The sequence below is a fragment of the Erinaceus europaeus genome, chromosome 1, assembly GCF_950295315.1.
Source record: "Erinaceus europaeus chromosome 1, mEriEur2.1, whole genome shotgun sequence".
Classification (NCBI taxonomy): Eukaryota; Metazoa; Chordata; class Mammalia; order Eulipotyphla; family Erinaceidae; genus Erinaceus; species Erinaceus europaeus.
Genome location: NC_080162.1, coordinates 106,964,012 through 106,983,296, shown reverse-complemented (window position 1 = coordinate 106,983,296; position 19,285 = coordinate 106,964,012). Strand labels below are relative to the sequence as shown.

Below are 19,285 nucleotides of genomic sequence, written 5' to 3'. Positions count from 1 at the left end.
GCAGCTCTAATAGGCCAGGGGCATGGGGAGGGGCAATTCTTCCCCCTACTCCCTAGGGCTGCCGGGGTGAAGGTGACAGGTGGGAGAGGCAGGTGGAGAATTGGGCTGCTGAGCTCATGGCAAAGGCTTCCAGCAGGGTGGGGGTGGATACCAGGCCTATAAAGACCCTGCCAACCTGTGGCCAGCACAGCCTTGCTAGGACTGCACCATGGCCAGCTCCGAGGCCTTGCAGAGGGCCACAGCACTCATTGAGCAGCGGCTGGCGCAGGAAGAGAATGAGGTACGAATAGTGGTGTGGGTCCCCCAGGGGGCTGAGGAGATCTACTTAAACTGTCAGGGGAGAGGCAACCTGGAAGCCATATGTCGAGTAGGAAGGGGGACAGGTAACTGCAGGAGTTCAGCTAGCTCCATCTTGATGTCTTGAGAACTGAGAGGCAGTGGATGGAGCGAAATGACATGGGCTCCCGAAAACCCTGCTCAGGCTCCACTGAGCAGGACAGCTGGGTGTGTGAGGCTGTGGCCTGGGGCAAGAGACACACCTATGTTTAGTCACTAAAGAGTTGCCGGCTGGGCAGTGGTGCACCAGGCTAAGTACACACACTACCAAGTGCATGGACCCGGGTTTAAGTCCTCCCTCCCTACCTTCAGGGAACATGCTTTATGAGCAGTGAAGCAGGTGTGCAGGGGTCTATTTCCCTCCTTATCTCTCCCCTCTCAATTTCTCTCTGTCCTATCAAGTAAAAAGAAAGAAAAGGAAAGGGGAAAATGGCCATAGTGCTGGCACTGAGCTGTAGCAATAATCCTGGTAGCAAAAAAAAAAAAAAAAAAAAATCTAGACTGGGAGCAGAGCAGGGACATGGGAACAACATAAAGCATGGATTTTTCTGGCACTGGAAAATTATTTAGAGCATAGGGAGGCAATAAGCATTTACATTTTCTCTAGGACAAAAGTAAAAGGAAAGGGCGTAAGCAAATGACTCACCTGGTTGAGCACACACTTTCTGGTACTTAAGGACATAGGTTCGAGCCCCTGGCCACCAAATAGGAGCACCTGCATGGGGAAGCCTCATGAGCGGTGGAGCAGTGCTGTGGGATCTCTTCCTCAATGCCTCATCCTATATCTTTAGAGAGAGAGAGACCACTGAAAGTGGAGGCATAGAGCCCATTGGTAACTGGTGACCAAATAAAAAAGGATAGGAGGTGGTGTGGGAGGCAGCCTACTGGATAAAGCATTAGACTCTCAAGCATGAGATCCTGAGTTCAATTCCTGGCAGCACATGTACCAGAGTGATGTCTGGTTCTTTCTCTCCTAACTTTCTCATTAATAAAATCTTTAAAAAAAATTTAAAGGATAGGAGGGCAGACCCTGCCTCCTTTTCCACGACCCATGTTGTATTTGTTAATTTATTTTTTAATTGCTTATAAAACACATATAATTCTTTTTTATAGATTTTATTTATGAGAAAGATAGGAGGAGAAAGTTAACCAGACATCACTCTGATACATGTGTTGCCAGGGATTGAACTCGGGATCCCATGCTTGAGAGTCTAATGCTTTGCCCACTGTGTCACCTCCCACAACACTAAAGTTACTATTTTTAAAGCAGGATTGCTCAGCTTTGGCTTGTGATGGTGCCTGGATTGAACCTGGTTCCTCAAAACCTCAGATGTGAAAGTTGTTTGCATAGCCACTATGCTATCTCCCCAACCCCCATACCCATTTTCACTTTAGTCAACATGTCAGGCACAGAGAAATGTGACAGAGTGGTGGGTTAGGTAGCACAGCCGGTTAAGCGCACGTGGCGCAAAGTGTAAGGACTAGAGTAAGGTCCTGATTTGAGCCCCCGGCTCCCCACCTGCAGGGGATTCACAGGTGGTGGAGCAGGTCTGCAGGTGTTTATCTTTCTCTCCCTCTCTCTGTCTTCCCCTCGTTCCATTTCTCTCTGTCCTATCCAACAATGACAACATCAATAACAATAATAACTACAACAATACAAGGGCAACAAAAGGGAATAAATAAATATTTTTTTAAAAATTTTAAAATGTGGCAGAGTGAAGACATGATTAAAGAGGTGTTCAAGCAAGGGTGAATGGACACAGGGTGGGTGAGTCCTGTGACTGCAGGCCCTCTAGCATCTGTCTGTATCAGGAGGGGACGTCACCTGGGCCAGGCCTTCAAGAATTTTTTTTTAATCTATTATTGGATAGAGACAGAAATTGAGAAGGCGGGGTTGGGTGGAAGCGCAGCAGGTTAAGCACATGTGCAAAGTGCAAGGACTGGAGTAAGGATCCCGGTTCGAGCCCCCGGCTCTCCACCTGCAAGGGAGTCGTTTCACAAGCGGTGAAGCAGGTCTGCAGGTGTCTGTCTCTCCCCCTCTCTATCTTCCCTTCTCTCCATTTCTTTCTGTTCTATCCAACAATGAAGGACATCAACAATAACAATAATAACCACAACAAGGCTACAACAACAAAAGGGGGAAAAATGGCCTCCAGGAGCAGTGGATTCTTGTTGCAGGCACTGAGCCCCCGCAATAACCCTAGAGGCAAAAAAAAAAAAAAAATTGAAAAGGAAGGGGGAAATAGAGAAAGAGACAGAGAGATACCTGTAGCCTTACTTCACCACTCATGAAGCCCCCTCCCCTCGGAGGTGGGGACCAGGGGCTTGAACCTGGGATCTTGTGCACTGCAATGTGTGTCCTTAACCTGATGCACCACCACTTGCCCCCTGGCCTTCAAGTGGCTGTCAGAATAGGAGGGTGTTCCAGACTGAGGAAGTACAAGGCACTATTTCAAGAGAGAGGAAGGACTGCTAAGAGTTTAGGGGTGCAGGGAGGCCACACACAAACTAGTCACAGCAGAGACACTGACTGGGCAGTGTGGGATTATTGAGTGTAGTTGACAGAACGTAGTGCATATAACCCTCAGGAAGACAGTTCTGAGCCCCAAGAAGGCCTTGCTAAAGGGGGAAGACAGGGAGGGAGGAGAGAACTCTCTTCAAAGGTAATTCCATTCACTATCTGGGTGAGACCGGTGGAACAGAGGGAAGGAAGAAGACTCCAGTGGAAAGAAAGATGGGGACTAACTAGGGAAGGAGGCTAGGCTTGTGATGGCACCTGTTGAGTCCTGGCTGGGGCATCTGTGGATCACCAGGAATGCCACTTTCCACTCCCTCAAAGGCAGGCATACTCCATTGGTACTGCCAGGCAGGTGAGTCATGCCACTAGACAGAGGGACACAACAGTCTTCACCAAATATAGCAGCAGGACTGTCAGGACACCCTGTGCCCATAGAGCCAGCCTCCTCCCAAGGGCTTCCCATGTGCCAGCACTGTGCTGTGCACTCTGTGGACACCTCTCATACAACTGATCAGTGCAGTAAGGTGGATGGTTCATTTGTGTTGTGTTTCACTAACTAGCAGCCCATGAACATTTATCAAGCAATGGCTATATGCTAGGCCACAAAGACAGCTGAAGCAAGGGGATATTGGTAGAGTCTGGGTGAGATGTGGGTGGGTATTAGAGTCACTGGCTGTTCCCATCAGATCCCAGCCTCCATCCTGCATCCCCCTACTTTATGTTGAATTTTTTTTTTGCCACTAGAGTTAATAGATGAGAGCTTGTGCCTGCATGATGAATCCACTGCACTCAGCAGCTTTTTCTTTTCAGCCTTCCTTCCTTCTTCCATTCCCTCCTTCTTCCCTCCCTCCCTTCTTCCTTCCTTGATAGAAACAGAGGGACGTCTGCAGCACTGCTCCACCACCCATAAAACTCTGCTCCCTGCAGGTGGGGGCTCTAGGTTTGAACCGGCGTCTTCAAGAATGGTAATATATATGTTTATCAGATGCCCCACTTCCTGGCTCCTTGACACCACCTTTTGGGGGTGGTAAGAGAAAGAAAGCCCAGGGCCTAGAGCTCTATTGAGAGGACCACACTGAGGTCATCATAGAGGTCTGATGGGTGGGCAGAGGTGCTGATCCCACCTACCATCATTAATTTATTCATTAACTTTTTTCTCTAGCCATTGGCTGAACACCATGAGGTAGGACCAGTCATAGACACTGCAGATACAGAGATAGACCCAAATCCACTATCTAGGTGGCCCATGAGAGCCCAGGTGGGGCCCCACAGGCAGTAGCTGCACCCCTATTTTATCCTCCCTGGAAGATGCTATGCTTGAGGCAAGGCCAACACTGTGGGAGGCAGGGGAGAGATGGAACTCCAGCCCTGTAAGCCTGACCCTGGAGGGAGAAGCCAGTAGACAATGTGACCTCCAAAAGGAAGATCTGGGAGGTCAGATCTGAACATGGTCCTGGAAGAGCCCAGAGACAATCGTAATCAATAGCTGAGTTCTCTAAAGGGCAGCCATCCCTCCCCAGCCGCCATCTTGACTCAGGATGCACCAACCTGGGCAAGTGTTCAAAGGACATGAAGTCTTCAGAGTCTGAGGGCCAGCACCTCATAAAGACTCATTTATTTAAATAAAGGGTCATCCAGGAAAGTCAGAGCCACAAAGGGGAATTTGACTCATACTATTGCATGAGCATAAGGTGAACACCTCAGGCTGAAAGCTGGGAGCCGTGATTCCACCTCCTTAGAATTCCTGACAGAGGGGATCGGGCGGTAGCACAGCAGCTTAAGCGCACATGGCACAAAGCACAAGAATCGGCTTACGGATCCCAGTTCGAGCTCCCTGGCTTCCCACCTACAGGGGGGTCTCTTCACAAGTGATGAAGCAGGTGTATAGGTGTCTCTCTCTCCCCCTCTCTGTCTTCGCCTCCTCTCTGGATTTCTCTCTGTCCTATCCAAGAATGACAACAATAATAACAATAAAAATGATAAATAACAAGGGCAACAAAAGGGAAAAAATAGCCTCTAGGAGCAGTGGATTTGTAGTGCAGGCACTGAGCCCCAGAGATAACCCTGGAGGCAAAATAAATGGATAAATAAATAAATAAATAAAAATAAAAATACATAAAAGAATCCCTGACAGAAACACTTTCTGTTCACAGATCAGTAAAATCCGAGGGGAGGGGGAAGCTCCTGACACAGAGTCACCAGAATTTATTGCTAGGTAAACCCATATAAAAATTATGTCTCGGGGTAGATAGCATAATGGTTATGCAAAGAGATTTTCATGCCTGAGGCTCCAAAGTCCCATGTTCAATCCCCTGCACCACCATAAGCCAGAGCTGAGCAGTACTCTGGTAAAAAAAAAAAAAAAGAAAAAAAAATTATGTCTCAGGCTGGGGAGATAACATCACAGTTATACAAAAGGCTTTCATGCCTGAGGCTCTGAAGTCTTAGGTTCAATCTCCAACACCACCATAAGCTAGAGCTGAGAAGTGCTGTGATAAAAATAAAACAATGTATATCACAATTATTTTATCCAAAGAAACCCCTTTTAAAAAAGTCATTAGTGATTTAATTAGAGTTTTTTTTTTTTTTTTTTTTTTGCTTCCAGAGTTACCACTGGGGCTCGGTGCCTACACTACGAATCCACTACTCCTGGAAACCATTTTTCTCATTCTGTTGCCCTTGTTGTCATTATTGCTATTGTATTGTTGTCATTGCTGTTGTTGGATAGGACAGATAAATCGAAAGAGGAGGGGAGACAGAGAGGGAGAGAAAGATAGACACCTGCAGACCTGCTTCACTGCCTGTGAAGTGACTCCCCTGAAGATGGGGAGCTAGAGGCTTGAACCGGGATCCTTACTCTGGTCCTTGTGCTTCACGCCATGTGACTTAACCTGCTGCGCCACTGCCCGACTCCCTTAATTAGAAATTTATGTCCTATGATTGTATAGTTATATACGCAGGATATAATTAGTTCCATACTGCACCCACCACTAAAGTTCTGTGTCCCTACCCTCCCTACCATAACCACCATAGTTCTTACAATGTCTTAGAGACAGTTTGTTTTCTCCTTCTCCTTCTTTCTCTTCCTCTCCCCTTTCTCTTCTTTCTCCTCCTCTTTTTTGTTCTTATTTTTTTTGCAAGCTCATGTGTTTCAATTCTCTAGACTCTATATATGAATGAAATCATCCAATCTTATTTCATTGAGTATAGTCACTTCCAGTTTCATCCATTTTTATCCCAGTGGGCACAATATCATCTTTTTTAGAGCAGAGTAGTACTCCATGGAGTATATATATTTAGTGTCAGAAACACTTGTAAACATCGGGAACACTTGTAAACATCTCAGTACTCTGAATAGAATTAATTGCATGAAACCCCTCAGGTAGGTAGCACTCGCTCTGTCTTGCTTTGCTGGGAATTCACACCCATCAGCCGACGGGCATTAGGGTTAGAGCCCAGAGGGGTGGGGGTGCAGTGAAGGACTCAGATAACTCAGGAGGAGGTCCTTGGGGTGTTGCTGGAGTTGTTGGAGGGTGGCCTGCTTCTCAGCAGCCTGCTTCTTGGTCAGCAGAAACTCCAAGCCCCTCCCGGGCAGAAGATGTCCATGGATGCACTGGTGCTGGAGGATGAGAAGCACCACGGGGCTCAGAGCCTGGCCCTGCAGAAAGTGAAGGTAAGTGTGAGGAGCACTCAAGGTCAAGCTCAGGGGACAAAGCCAGGTGTTAGTGCCTTGCCCTCCTACCAAGGGGTCTGTGAACGTGTTGCTAAGCAACTGCTCCCCCCCACAGCACATCAGCATTATAGAATCTCAGTTGCCCAAGATCTGCTGAGTCACATTCTGTTTGAGCAGTGTTTCCGGGGACGTGTTTCAGAAGGCCCAGACATGGGGTAGCCCACCACACAGGAAGGCAGAGGTGTCAAGGTGTTGGGGGCAGCCGTGTGTGCCAATTCTCCATGCTGCCAGGAGCAAACAGCCTCCTGGCCACTGTGGAGTACATGTGTCTAAAGGGGCAGGGGCCTAATGTGGCCATAGCAGGTGCTGTCTTTGGAAGAGAGGGAGAGGCTTATCTACTCAGACCTTTCATGCTCTGTGTTACCTTGATTTTTTTTTGTTTTTTAAATAATTTTTTAATTTATTCATGAGAAAGATAGAGGAGAGAGAGACAAAGAACCAGACATCACTCTGGTACATGTGCTGCCAGGGATTGAACTCAGGACCTCATGCTTGAGAATCCAATGCTTTATCCACTGCGCCACCTCCTGGACCACTTTTGTCATTTTTTTAAAAAAAATTTGTTATTATCTTTATTTTTATTGGATAGAGACAGCCAGAAATTGAGAGGAATGGGGATATAGGGAGAAAGACAGAGAGACACCTACAGTCCTGCTTCACCACTTAGGATGCTTTCCCTCTGCAGGTGGGAACCAGGGGCTCAAACCTGGGTCCTTGCGCACTGTAACATTCTGCCCCCTGTGTGCCCGGGGATGGGGGTATCCAGATCTTCTGAGGATCCCCAAATCTTCAGTGTGTGTGTGTGTGTGTGTGTGTGTGTGTGTACCTGGGAACTCTGTGCCCCATCAAAATGAGTCCCCCCGACCAGAGCCAGGAACGTGTCCGGAAGACCTCTCGTGACCTTCGGCAAGAGATCATAGATGTGGGTGGGATCCAGAACCTCATTGAGCTGCGGAAAAAACGGAAGCAGAAGAAGCGGGAAGCCCTGGCCGCCCAGGAACCTCCTCCGGAGCCCCAGGAGATCGTAAGGGTCCTGGGAGGACCCCTGTGTATGGGGGGGGGGCTAGTTTGTGCTGAGGGGAACATGGGGTCTTGCAGACTGGCCCTCCCTCCACTCCTGAATTCCCACCTTCTAGACTGGCCCTGTAGATGATGAGACCTTCCTGAAAGCTGCAGTGGAGGGCAAAATGAAGGTCATTGACAAGTTCCTGGCCGATGGGGGTCCTGTGGACACCTGTGATCAGGTGACAGCTCTCCCTCCCTTTCAGAGTTGCTCCCCCCCACCCCCTGGGAGCCTAGGCGTGAAGAGGCAGTGGGTGGGTCTTTAAGGATGGGGATCCTCAGAAGATCTGGATACCCCCATCCCCTGGCACACAGGGGGCAAGGGGCCCTGGGGTTCTGGGATTGGAAAGGTGGGTACTGACTGACCCTTTCTCTCTCTGAGAACAGTTTCACCGGACTGCACTGCACCGAGCATCTCTGGAGGGCCATATGGACATCCTGGAGAAGCTTCTGGAAAGTGGGGCCACTGTGGATTTCCAGGATCGGGTGAGCCAGAAAACAGGTCTAGAGTGGAAGGAGAGAGGCAGGTCCAGCATGAGCAAAATCTCTCAGCTAACTTGTGTCAACCTGGAAGACAGCTGGTGGCCTCCTACCTCTGATGGGCTGTGTGCCCCCGGGCAGGCTCATCTCCTCCCAGATGTTCCCAGAATCTGACTGGGACTAGAAGGGCCCTTGGGGTTTTGTTTTGTTGGTTGGTTGGTTTTGTTGTTGTTGTTGTTTGTTTGTTTTTTTTTGCTCTGCTTGGGTCCATGCACCAAGCCCAGGCACACCTCTCCCCCCCCCATGTGTCCCTGCCCTCTGTACTGGTCACTTCCCACTGGACACCTTCTCTGAAGCTCTGCAACTCAGCACATCCTTCCCTCCTAGCTGGACTGCACAGCCATGCACTGGGCCTGCCGTGGGGGCCACTTAGAGGTGGTGAAGCTCCTGCAAAGTCGAGGAGCGGACACCAGTGTGAGGGATAAGGTGAGTCTCACATGTATGAGCTTTAGGGTAGTAGGTTCCTGCCATCTGCTGTAGATTCCTGGGGACCAGGGGACCACCACTCAGGGATGGGAGCAGGAAGAGCAGGGGATGGAGATGCATTACCTTGGGGATCAGATGAAAGACAGGATGTAATCATCCAATCTGTCCATCATCCAGTGATTCATTTATTCACTCTTATGTTTATTCATCTGCCACATCTCTATTTCTTCATTCCTTTTAAAAATATTTAATTAAATAATTTATTCATTCATTCATTTTTTAGCCATAGCACTGCTCAGCTCTGGCTTATGGTGGTACAGAGGATTGAACCTGGGACTTGGGAATGTCAGTCATGAAAATCTTTTTGTGTCATCTATCTCCCCTGCCTGAAATATTTTTTACTTATTTATTATAAATATATTTATTTTGGATAGAGACAGAAAGAAATTGAGAGGGGAGGGAGAGTGAAGGAGAGAGATACCTACAGTACTGCTTCATTCACCACTTGTGAAGCTTTCCCCCTGCCTGTGGGTCCTCATGCACTGTGATGTGTGTTCTCAGCCAGGTGTGCCACCACCTGACCGCTTATTTCTTCATTCCTTTTGTATAACCTTAAAGAAATAACCACCTCAAAAAAAAAAAAGAAAAAAAGAAATAACCACCTCTGAGCCTGTGCTCCTCATCTGTGAACACCTTACTGGATTCTTGCACACATTAGATGGAAACATGTATATAAATTATTTGTTCGGTATACCGTTAATGTTGTATATATTTTTGCCATGACACACATAGGCATTCTTCAGTAAATGAATGGATAGTTGCTTGCAGCTGGGTGTGAAGGGAATCACAGAAGACTTCCCAGAGGAGGTGTCTTTAATACTTTAGAGTTAGATTTGACAGGATGGTGGGAATTTAGTTTTCCCTCTCCTCCAGAGCTCAGGCCATGGCGTAGGACTGGGGAGAGGGGTTAGGTTAGAATTAGGACCCTTCCCCAGAGGCAGCTCAAATCTTGCACTCCCTTCCTTCCCACTCATTCCGCAGCTGCTGAGTACCCCTCTGCACGTAGCAGTCAGGACAGGACACGTGGAAATTGTGGAGCATTTTCTGTCCCTGGGTCTGGACACCAATGCCAAGGACAGAGTGAGTGCCAGCTCCAACACTGCTCAGCCTCGCCTTAGGGGTTCAGGCAGCCTGAGGGTTTCCCTATGCTCATGTGAGTCACTCAGAGTGTCACCTTGGATCTAGGAAGGGGACAGTGCCCTGCACGATGCTGTGAGGCTCAATCGCTACAAGATCATCAAGCTGCTGCTCCTGCATGGGGCTGACATGATGGCCAAGAACCTGGTAAGATTCACTCCCCCATGAGCTTGGTTCTTTCAGGCCCCATGCTAGTCTCCCACAGGAAATGCAGGCCTGGGCACAGCCTATCATGTGTCCTCTGTTTGTCTGTGTCCAGGACAGAGAGAAAGCTGAAAGCAGGGAGATGCATTAAGAGGAATTCCCAAAGACCCCCAAGTAAACAGAAGAAAGTCCTAATGTCCAGATCCAGGAAGGTCCAAATCATGGAGGGATAGAGCTGGAAGGAGTCTGAGTACTTGGTGGCACCCACCACTCCTAGTACACAGCACCGGTTTCTGGGGAGTGTGTGTGTGTGTGTGTGTGTGTGTGTGTGTGTGTGGTGCAGTTCTTAGCTTCTTTTAGGATCCTATAACCCTATTCCATGCTCTTCTTTGGGGCCCAGAGCAATCACAAAGGGGAGAGGACTGAGATAGTCTCTCTGACTCAAGAAAAGTTGGGGGAGGAGGCAGCAAATAACTTACCTGGATCGTGTACCTGCTTTGCTGTACTCTTGACCCAGATTCAAGCCAGTTCTCCACAATGCTGGAGGAAGCTTTTGTGCTGTGTTTTGTCTGTCCATCTGTCTGTCTGTCTATCTATAGGCATTTGTGAAGCTGCAGTGAAAAAGAGGGAGAAAGTGTGTGTGTGTGTGTGTGTGTGTGTGTGTGTGTGTGTGTGCGCGCACGCGCGCGCGCCTGGCCCCCACCATATTGGAGGAAGCTTTAGTGCTGATCTCTCTCACCCTCTCTCTACCTCTGTCTCTGTGGGGGGGAAATATATTGTCCCAGAACAATGAAGCCTTGGTAATGACAAAAAAAAATAAATAAATAATAAAAAATAAGGCAGGGGTGAGGTGGTGACACATCTGGTTGAGCGCACACATTATAGTGTTCAAGCCCTAGTCCCCACCTGCATAGGGGAAGCGTCATTAGTGGTAAAGCAGTGCTGCGGCTCTCTCGCACATGCATGCTCTCTCTCTCTTACTTTCCTCTCTCAAAGTTTGTCTCTATCCAAAATAAGTGAAAAACATAAAAGCAAAGTTAAGAGACTAGTGGGGATGTCAGAAGCTATGGGTATAGTTGAGGATTTCTCAGCCTCTACATTATATTGTCATTCTGGGTTAGATAATTATTTTGAGGGGACTATCCCAGTTATGACAACCAACAGTGTCTTCAGACATTGCCAGTCAGCTATGGTTAGCAGCCACAGGTGGCCATGAGGGCACCTCCTGGAATAGACCCCCAAACTGACCAAGTCTCACTGTGTTCCCCCACCAGGCAGGGAAGACCCCTGCAGACCTGGTGCAGCTGTGGCAGTCGGACACCCGACAAGCTCTGGAGCACCCTGAGCCGGGGTCAGAGCAGAATGGGCTGGAGGGGCATGTGGAGAATGGGCAGGAGCCCCCTCAGCCTGTGCCAGTCCAGTAAACACCTGCTCCCCCCAGCTGGCTAGCCAGAGTCTCACTCCCAGAGCTGAGCCCCAGCAATCCTCCAGGGATGAGCTGGGAGCACTCACATGCCACTGCAATAAAACAAGTTTGGTTTGTTTTTTGCTATTTGTGATGTTTATTTCTATTTGTAGCTGAGGTGTTTAGGAGTGAATGAAAACCAGGGGTGGGGGGGGGTGAGCTCTGGGAAGAGGGTGCTTAGAGTCTTTTGATACAACTAAGCCAGCCCTCCCTCTCCCCAGGCCCCCTGCCTGGACCTGCCCTCCAGTGTGTGGCCAGCATACGCTTGTCACTTGTCACGTGGTGGCAGGAGGAGTCTGGCAGGGGAATAGGGACAAGGGGCGGGCATCACAGGCAGTTTTTCAGCTAGGATGCCGCGCCTACCACAGGGCAGAGCCGGCTCAGCCAATAGGTTCTGGCGGAAGTGCCAGAGGCAAGCTGCAGACCAGATTCCTGGCTTCGGGGCTGGGAATTGTGGGAGGACCCCCTCCCCCCCCAAACAACAACCTTTAGTGCTGAGTTCCCAGGAAACAGTCCTCCTAGCCTAGCTAGAGGGACACTGAGCCCTGGCATTTCTCCAGCGGCTCCCCAGGAGAAGGGAGGCCTGGGGCCTCAAGATTTAGTCTCTGACCCCAGGGACACCCAGCCCAGGCCTTCCCCCATGCCCACAAGTCACAGGACAGCAGAACTTTAACCAGGCACATTGATCATTAACGGGGGGTGGGGGGTGGTAAGAAGGAGTCCAAGCCCAGCTGCACTTGGGGGAGAGATAAGCTGGGCTTGGGGCCTCCCACTGAGATGCTAGGCCCCCGAGTCTGGGCCTCTGTAAGGCCAGAGCTGAGCAAGGCTTTATCCAAGAAAATGAGGGGCTGGGCCTCAGGGGAGGGGAGGAAGATAGATATCGCTGGCATCTACCCTCCCGTGACCACCCCCTTCACAGCCACTGCCGAGGTGGACTATGGGAAGCTGGAGGAGAATCTCCATAAGCTGGGCACTTTCCCATTCCGAGGTAAGAGGGGGCTGTCCACACTGTGAATTAAGAGCAGGGGGTAGGTCTCTTCAGCCAGAGTTCAAGGGAAGGGATATTTAAATACCTAGGGTGTCATTTTATTATGGAAGGGGGCACTGGTGTGGGGTCAGGAGAGAGCTGGAAGCTCCTTGCTGGCCTGTGATATGTGACTGAAGCTCGCCTACCTCAACTACCCTAGTAGTAAACCTCTGATGTTGCGTCTTAGTCCTGACTATGGTGAGGCTCACAGTAGACAATGGAAGTGAAGGTCTTTGCCAACCAGGCACTCTGTGCAGTGGCGGGGGCGGGGGGCACACAGCAACCCTCACTGTGCAGATATAGGGCAGGGGGGGGAGTCATAAAGCAGCACAACCCACTACCTCATCTACCCCCAAAGCTCTGACTTTGTGTATGCTCTGCTATGGCACAGTCTCCCTTAGCAGAATCACTGCCTCTTCTGTACCCTCTGACTCACCTTCACACAGAGGCCTCCTCTTTGTGAGGTCAGGGGTCAAGTCATAATTGTGACACTCAGCGTATGACACAGCCATAGCCGTGAATGCAGGCAAAAGCAACAGCAGCCTCCACTCATCCTGGCCCCCACATCCCCAAGCGTTTATGACCATTCCCTGTGGTAGGACCCACAAAGGCCTCATTTCACAGATGGGTAACTGGGTAGAGAGACTCAGCCACATGACTGAGTTACTAGCTGGCTGAGCTGGGATGTGAACCTGGTTCTGACCGCACAGCTGTGCCGAGTTTCACTCCAAAGCATGGCCTGCTGAGCTGTTAGACAGACAGGCCAACACTTAACTAACTCATCGGTCGTGGGCAGCTTTAGGAAGAGAGTAGCTCTGGTTGAGGCAGGGCAGCGGTGCAGTTAAGAGTGTGAACTTGGTGGTCTAGAAGGTGGCGCAGTGGATAAAGCACTGGACTCTCAAGCATGAGGTCCTTAGTTCAATCCCCAGCAGCACAGGTACCAGAGTGATGTCTGGTTCTTTCTTCTCCTCTCTCATTAATAAATAAATAAGGGGGGCAGGCAGTAGCGCAGTGGATTAAGTGCACATGGTGCGAAGCACAAGGACTGGGGTAAGGATCCAGTTTGAGCCCAAGGCTCCCCACCTGCAGGGGGGTTGCTTTACAGGTGGTGAAGCAGTTCTGCAGGTGTCTATCTTTCTCTCCCCCCTCTGTCTTCCCCTCCTCTTTCCATTTCTTTCTGTCCTATCCAACAACAATGACAGCAATAACAACAAAAATAATAATGATGGCAACAAAAGGGAAGAAAAAGCCTTCAGGAGCAGTGGATTCGTAGTGCAGGCACCGAGCCCCAGTGATAACCCTGGAGGCAAAATAAATAAATAATTTTTTTTTTTTATTGTTGTAGTTATTGATGTCATCATTGTTGGGTAGGACAGAGAGAAATGGAGAGAGGAGGGGAAGACAGGGGGAAGAGAAAGACAGACACCTGCAGATCTTAATAAATAAATATTTTTTTTAAAGTGTGAACTTGGGGCCAGAAAATGGCTCACTCAACAAAGCACATACTTTACGATGTGTAAGGACGTGATGGGGGGGTCAAGCTCCCAGCCATTACAAAATAGCCCCTGCATGGTTGAAGCTTCAAGAGCAGTGAAACTGTGCTGTAGTATTGCTCTGCTCACTCTCTCTCCCTCTCTTTCTATAAGTTTCCTTACTTGTCACTATTTAAAAGTAAAAGTGTCTGCCTAAAATGGAATTGTGCTAAGCATGAAGTCTCAAGTGGAGGTGGGGGTGGGGGAACGTGGACTTTGGGGACTGAGGTGGCTCAGGAGTAAAATGAATGCTCACATTGCGCAGCCCTGGGTTCAGTCTCCAACACCGTATGACAAAAAGTGAACATGGACTTCAGATTCACATCACAGCTCTGTCACTCCCCTCTGTGAGATAATCTCTCTGAGCCTCAGTATCCTTATTTGACATGGGTGAATAATAATGCTCACCTCCTAAGATGGCTGGGAGAAAAGTCTGAGAGAAATAGGAGTCAGACAGTGGATTAAGTGCAGGTGGTGCAGACCAGCGCAAGGATTTCAGTTGGAGACTCCAGCTCACAGCCTGTGAAGCAGGTCTGCAGATGTCTGTCTTTCTCTCCCCCCTCTGTCTTCCCCTTCTCTCTCCATTTCTCTCTGTCCTAACAACAACAATAATAACTACAACGGCAATAAAAAAAAAACAAGGGCAACAAAAAGGGAAAATAAATAAAAATTTTAAATTAAAAAAGAAAGAAAGAAAAGAAAAAAGAAAGCGAGTGAAAGTATTCTGTAAGCTATGATGATTTACATGATGGCCCAGGAGGTGGTATAGTAGATGCAGCCTTGGACTAGCAAGCTTGAGGTCCTGAGTTTGATACTTGGCATAGCATGTGCCAGAGTGATGCTTTGGCTCTCCCTTGCCACCCTTGTTAATACAATGAATACACATTTTAAAATATTTATTTTATGGATAGAGACAGAGAAATCAAGTGGGAACGAGGAGACAGAGAAGTAGAGAGGGGGCAGGAGTACATAACAGAATGGTTATGCAAAAGACTCTCATGCTTGAGGTTCCAAAGTCCCAGATTCAATCCTCTGCACCACCATAAGCCAGAGCTGAGCAGGGCTCTGGTAAAATAAATAGAAAAAAAAAAAAGACTGAGTTATCCTTAAAAATAAAAAAGGCAGAGAAGGAGACAAAGACACACATGTAGCACTGCTTCACTCCTCAGGAAGCTGCCCTGCTGCAAGTGGAGAAACCTTTTTTTTTAAAGAGTGATTTATGGGAGTCAGGGCGGTAGCGCAGCAGGTTAAGCGCACATGGCGTGAAGCGTAAGGAACTATGTAAGGATCCTGATTTGAGCCCTCGGCTCCCCACCTGCAGGGGAGTCGCTTCACAGGCGGTGAAGCAGATTTGCAGGTGTCTTTCTCTCTCCCTCTCTGTCTTTCCTTCCTCTCTCCATTTCTCTCTGTCCTATCCAACAACAACAATATCAATAACAACAACAATAATAACTACGACAATAAAACAAGAGCAACAAAAGGGAAAATAAATAAATAAATAAATATATAAAGTGATTTACATAAAAAGATTGATCCAAGGGGCTGAAAGGTGGCACACCTAGTGGGCCATACATGTTGCAATGTGCAAGGACCTGAGTTTAAGCCCTCAGTCCTCACCTGCAGGAGGAAGTTTCACAAGAAGTGAAGCAGTGCTGCAGGTCTCTCTCTCCCTTTCTCTCTCTCTCTCTCTCTCTCCCCCCACATTCTCAGCTTCTCTCTGTCTCTATCAAAAAAAATATATAAAAATACAAAAAAAATAAGTTTAAAATTTTCCAAGGGAGTCAGGTGATAGCACAGAGGGGGTTAAGGCCACTTGGCGCAAAGTGCAAGGACCAGTACAATGATCCTGGTTCGAGCCCCCGGCTCCTCACCTGCAGGGGAGTTGCTTCACAAGTGGTGAAGCAGGTCTACTGGTGTTTATCTTTCTCTCCCCCTCTCTGTCTTCCCCTCCTCTCTCGATTTTCTCTCTGTCCTATCTAACGATGACATCAATAACAACAACAATAATAACTACAACAATAAAAAACAACAAGGGCAACAAAAGGGAAAACAAATATAATTTTTTTTACTTCCGAATTTCAAAAGAAGGAAATGGTTCATCCAATGAAAACAAAGATTAAAATGACAGCACCGTTTGTGACTGCTGGCCTGACAGAGACTACTCACATTCAGTGCTGAGAGGACAGGGCCCTTCCTGAAGGGACAATGCGTACTGCGAAGGCACTCACATCAAGCAGTGACACAAACTCTGAATTTCTGCTGGGGTTCAGTTCCTTGGAAACTAGGGGTTGGGGCTGAGCTTCTCTCTCTTTTTTTTTTAAATTTATTTCTTTATTGGGGAATTAATGTTTTACATTCAACAGTAAATACAATAGTTTGTACATGCATAACATTCCCCAGTTTCCCATTTAACAATACAACCCCCACTATGTCATTTATCATCTTTCATGGACCTGTATTCTACCCACCCACCCACCCCAGAGTCTTTTACTTTGGTGCGATATGCCAATTACGTTTCAGGTTCTACTTGCATTTTCGTTTCTGATCTTGTTTTTCAACTTCTGCCTGAGAGTGAGATCATCCCATATTCATCCTTCTGTTTCTGACTTACTTCACTCAACATGATTTTTTCAAGGTCCATCCAAGATCGGCTGAAAACGGTGAAGTCACCATTTTTCACAGCTGAGTAGTATTCCATTGGGGCTGAGCTTCTCTTGAAGCAAAATGAGAAGCTCACTGAATCACCTCCCAGGTCCTAGGACACCCTACTGCAAAATGCTGCGGAGAGTGGACTTTGCACCCAGTATCTACCTGCCACCCAGGAAATCCAAACTCCTTCCCCCTCAGCCCTGCTCTGAACCCTTCCCTCCCTTGTGTTCATCCACCAGCCCCTGTAGTGGGCATGGGGGTGCCCAGGAGCAAAGCTGCAGGGGCCTGGCAGACCCTGGGCCACATGTGCCCACTAGCCCGTCCCCCACATAGACTACTGCTACTGCCTCATCTCATTGACACCCCCCTACACCGCACACACATGTATAGGGAGCAGTGGGCTGTCTAGAAAGAGTCAAGTATCCAGAGAAACTGGATCAGAATGTTGGTTCTGGTGACAGAGGAGATGAGTCTGTGGGTTGAGTGCATGGTTTGCATGTGGGAAGCTCAAGCTTGGATTCCCTATCAGAGTGGTACTTTGAGCTCCTCATAAATAGATAAATAAATTAATTAATTAGTAAATAACTATTCTGGTGACCCAGAAGGTATCACAGCAGGTAAAATCCAGGCTGGCATGAGATCTTGAGTTTGATCACTGATGCCTTATGCACCAGACTGCTGCTCTGGCTCTCTCTCCCTCCCTCCTTCTCTTGCTAACAAATAAGTAAGTAAACCTTAACACACACACACACACACACACACACACACACACATTTTTTTATTCTGTTAGTTATGGGGACCTTGGAGAAATCTCTAGAGCTCTCTAATCTGTTTTTTTTTTTTCATTTTTTCTATCTTATGTAATTTAAAAATGTTATGCATGTACAAACTATTGTATTCACTGCCAAATGTAAAACATGAATCCTCCAATAAAGGAAAAATGTTTTTTATTCATTCATTTATTTATCTGGATAAAGACAGAGAGAAATTGAGAGGGAAGGGGGATATATGGATATATGGATAGAGAAAGAGAGAGAGCCTACAGCACTGCTTCACCACTTGTGAAGCTTCCCCACCCCACAGGTGGGAACTGAGGGCTTGAACCTAGTTCCTTGGGGATTGTAACATGTATGCTCTACTGGATGTGCCACCACTCAAACCCCCCCTTTCCTTCTATTTTAATGTGGCACTGAGGCCTGATACATGTGATACCACTGCCAACCAAGCCCCCACCCCAACCCCTGCTCATATTTTCAATTTTTATATTATATGCAGGTGGGGTAGAGAGAAGGAAAGACAGAGTGAGAGAGGAGAGATGTCACAACATTGCTCCATCATCCTTGGAGCTCTCTTGGTGTTGTTCATGGTATTCCCATGTGGTGCTGAGACTTGAAACTAAGCCCTCATATAGGCTAAAGTGTGTCTCCTAGTGGGTAAACTACCTCCTGGCCCCTGGATGCCTTATTTTAGAGTGAGGACTGAGCCATCGTGTTCAGTACAGTCCTCCTGAGGAACTCAAACTTTAAGGTGCCAGCACAAAGAACAGGGAGCCATATGACATTGCCACTGTTCAGAAGACATAGCCAGAGTGACCTGTCAGGGAGGAGTAAGTAGCTTCAGGTTTCCACTCTGGGCTTCTCTTGCCCTCATCTGATCCCTTGTCAGCTCTTGCAGCCTAACATTTAGGTGCTGAAGGAGAGCCATTCCAAGACCTCCTGTGTAGCATGTCAAAGTCCTCCAAAGAGGACCTGCCTTTGTCCAGTTAGTGAAGAGTTAGGGACTCTTCTGGAAGTCATTGCCTGAAAGCACTTACTTCTTTTATTATTTATTTTAGTATTGTGAATCTGCCCTGCTTGCTTGAATAAAGAGCCCTTTCTTAAAAAATTAAAAATTGGGAGTCGGGCTGTAGCGCAGCGGGTTAAGCGCAGGTGGCGCAAAGCACAAGGACCGGCATAAGGATCCTGGTTCGAACCCCGGCTCCCCACCTGCAGGGGAGTTGCTTCACAGGCGGTGAAGCAGGTCTGCAGGTGTCTATCTTTCTCTCCTCCTCTCTGTCTTCCCCTCCTCTCTCCATTTCTCTCTGTCCTATCCAACAACGACAACAACAATAATAACTACAACAATAAAACAACAAGGGCAACAAAAGGGAATAAACAAAATAAATATTAAAAAATACATTAAAAAAAAGAAAATAAATAAAAAATTGGGAGTCCGGTGGTAGCGCAGTGGGTTAAGCACAGGGACTGGTGTAAGGATCCCGGTTTGAGCCCCCGGCTCCCCACCTGCAGGGGAGTCGCTTCACAGACGGTGAAGTAGGTCTGCAGGTGTCTATCTTTCTCTCTCCCCTCTCTGTCTTCCCCTCCTCTCTCCATTTCTCTCTGTCCTATCCAACAACAACGACATCAATAATAACTACAACAATAGAAAACAAGGGCAACAAAAGGGAATAAATAAATAAATATTAAAAATTAAAAAATAATTAAAAATTACAACTGGAGACTGGAAGGTGGGGCTGTTGCAGAAGGACCGTGTGACCCTGAACTCACACAAACAACCTCAGAGGTGAACTTTGGATTGTTATTCCCAAATGAGGCTCATGGACGAACACATAGCGACTTCAGCAGGCCTGGGAGACGATGTGCCCCAGGGAACCAGG

The 19,285-nt window shown here is 47.9% G+C and overlaps 3 protein-coding genes across 7 annotated transcripts in view; all 3 read left to right on the top strand.

Annotated features, from left to right (window-relative positions):
- Positions 1–93: 93 nt before the first annotated feature.
- ANKRD2 (ankyrin repeat domain 2) lies at positions 94–11,508 on the top strand. 2 transcript variants are annotated; one of them, XM_007532650.3, is made up of 9 exons: positions 94–280; positions 6,423–6,527; positions 7,456–7,611; positions 7,724–7,831; positions 8,037–8,135; positions 8,517–8,615; positions 9,657–9,755; positions 9,861–9,959; positions 11,231–11,508. In XM_007532650.3, exons 1-9 carry the CDS (start codon positions 209–211, stop codon positions 11,378–11,380), a joined length of 987 nt encoding a protein of 328 aa, XP_007532712.1. In that variant the 5' UTR covers positions 94–208; the 3' UTR covers positions 11,381–11,508. The 2 variants fall into 2 exon arrangements, with proteins under 2 accessions (XP_007532712.1, XP_060048625.1); XM_060192642.1 differs by having other exon boundaries at positions 96–280; positions 6,426–6,527.
- Positions 11,509–12,144: 636 nt separating this feature from the next.
- The window catches only part of HOGA1 (4-hydroxy-2-oxoglutarate aldolase 1), a 93,007-nt gene continuing 85,866 nt past the window's right edge, over positions 12,145–19,285 (top strand). For 2 of the 4 annotated variants that reach the window (XM_060192631.1, XM_060192635.1), the window contains exon 1: positions 12,145–12,409. In XM_060192631.1, coding sequence (XP_060048614.1) covers positions 12,199–12,409 — 211 coding nt within the window. In that variant the 5' untranslated portion in view covers positions 12,145–12,198. The remainder of the gene's footprint in view (positions 12,410–19,285) is intronic. The other 2 variants (XM_060192636.1, XM_007532651.3) reach the window with 1 other exon arrangement.
- Positions 19,217–19,285, top strand: part of C1H10orf62 (chromosome 1 C10orf62 homolog) — a 1,808-nt gene continuing 1,739 nt past the window's right edge. Inside the window, exon 1 of the mRNA XM_060204900.1 lies at positions 19,217–19,267. Coding sequence (XP_060060883.1) covers positions 19,217–19,267 — 51 coding nt within the window. The remainder of the gene's footprint in view (positions 19,268–19,285) is intronic.